At 43.2% G+C, this 1885-nt stretch overlaps 1 protein-coding gene across 1 annotated transcript in view; it reads left to right on the top strand.

Annotated features, from left to right (window-relative positions):
* Positions 1 to 1885, top strand: part of AFF1 (AF4/FMR2 family, member 1) — an 88066-nt gene that overhangs the window by 83963 nt on the left and 2218 nt on the right. Inside the window, exon 18 of the mRNA XM_008585166.1 lies at positions 972 to 1192. Within this exon, the coding sequence (XP_008583388.1) occupies positions 972 to 1192 (221 nt within the window). The remainder of the gene's footprint in view (positions 1 to 971; positions 1193 to 1885) is intronic.

Genomic DNA, 1885 nt, shown 5'->3' with positions numbered 1-1885 from the left:
GTACTGGGGATGCAGCAGGAAACAAAACAGCCCAGAGTCACTGCCCTCCTGGGGCCTCCACTTCAACCCTTGTGCATGTTCTTCCTGCTGGGTGCACTTAGGACCAAGCAGACCACAGGGCAGGTGTGACATCGTGAGGCTACTGCTGCTGTCCATCTCTCCACTTTATATCCATTTACTTCTTGTGTCGAAATGATTTCACTTGTCTTATTTGAGCCACATTGAAGCACATGTTAACTTGCATGTCCAGATATTCAGCCAAGAGCAGTGTAAAGATAAGCTTTTGAGTCTTCTGATGCATCCTTCCCTGCCTAGTCTCCTCCTAGGTTATCCTACATTAGTAGTAAATTCACTGATTCAGAAGCCTACTCTTGTTCCTACTGTGCTAAGTGCTAGTAATGCAAAGATTAGTAAGACATGTTCTCTGCCTTATGGTGCTGTGACCCAGGAAAAGGAATAGACAAGATGAATGCAAGAAAAAAAGTTCGAGTGGTGGCAGAAAGGAAGCCACAAGGTAGCCACATATGAAAAAGTGCCAGGTGCAGAGTAGGTGCTTGGTTAGTGTTTGCTGAGTGGATGAAAGAGTGACATATATGTGAAGTACTTCAGAAAGTTTGTGGAAAAATAGAATTAAAAGCTAATACAAATCTTTCCATGAACCTTTTAACGTACCCTCATGTATATAGGAAGTTTTATCTTACTAGGATGAATTGTTGAAATTGGGCAGAGGAAAAGGGAGGGATTCCAGGAAGCAGAAGTAAACTCTGCAGATGGGATGGGAAAGCATATTTGGAATACAGATTAATCCATCATGGTGTCTTTGACCTTGTAGGAGTGACTTTAGCAGTGATTATCACCTTGTCACGTACACACTGAAACTTTGTGACTTGGACTGCAGTTCCAGAGACAGGAAATCCGTGGTCTGGGGGTGTAGGTGATTAACTGGTTCTGTCTTCTCTTCCACATTCCAGAAGCACAGGCACACCATCCCCTCTTTCCCCAATGCCTTCTCCTGCTGGCTCTGTAGGGTCCCAGTCAAGTGCTGGCAGTGTGGGGAGTGGGATGACTGCCACCATCAGCACCCCAGTCACCATCCAGAACATGACATCTTCCTATGTCACCATCACGTCCCATGTCCTTACTGCCTTTGATCTTTGGGAACAGGCTGAGATCCTTACAAGGAAGAATAAAGGTAAATGGCTCTGTTGTGCCAATTATTGGGGTATGTGGATTGGAAGGGTATAATGTCGTTGGTTTGTATTCTGTGTTCAGTTTCTTAAAAGGAAACATGTACCTTTTTACTCTTCTTAAATTTTCCCCATTTTGCCTCAATCTAATTGTAATTCTTCCTTGAGTTCTGTGACATGGAGCTGGATTTCTGTGGCTAGATCTTGGCAAAAGCAAATTAGGGAGAGCTCTAGCACCTTGTCCCTTCAGAAGTTCTGGTGTCATTATTTCAGCCTGAACCGAAATGCTAGCAAAAGGGTGAGGCAAATGAAGGAAAGTCACTGGCTGTTCCTAGGCTTAACACATTTGAGATATGAAGTAGCATATCCCAAATACTGAGTTTATTGTTTGTTCTCAGTATACGTTAAGATGGTTAGCTACAGTACCAGAGATGTGGCGTAGTAAACATTCTTGAGACTTGCCTGGAGAAGAAGGCCTTTGGAGAAATCCAAGGTTCAGGAAAGGTAGCGTATCCTGTTAGGACAATGGTGTCAGTGCCGGTGAGCACTAAGGAAATGTTCACGTATATGAAATGCCAGATGGAAGACCATTACATATTTTTTCCTGCTGTAGGGAAGAAGGCAGCTACTTAATTTCCCCACAGTCTCTTAGAACTTTCTTTCTTAGCAAACTAATAATGCTTTTAACATGTTTTTTT

The sequence above is a fragment of the Galeopterus variegatus genome, unplaced genomic scaffold (genome assembly GCF_000696425.1).
Source record: "Galeopterus variegatus unplaced genomic scaffold, G_variegatus-3.0.2 Scaffold3474, whole genome shotgun sequence".
NCBI lineage: Eukaryota > Metazoa > Chordata > Mammalia > Dermoptera > Cynocephalidae > Galeopterus > Galeopterus variegatus.
Note: the sequence above shows the minus strand (reverse complement) of the source record. Positions and strands in the feature narration are given on the sequence as shown.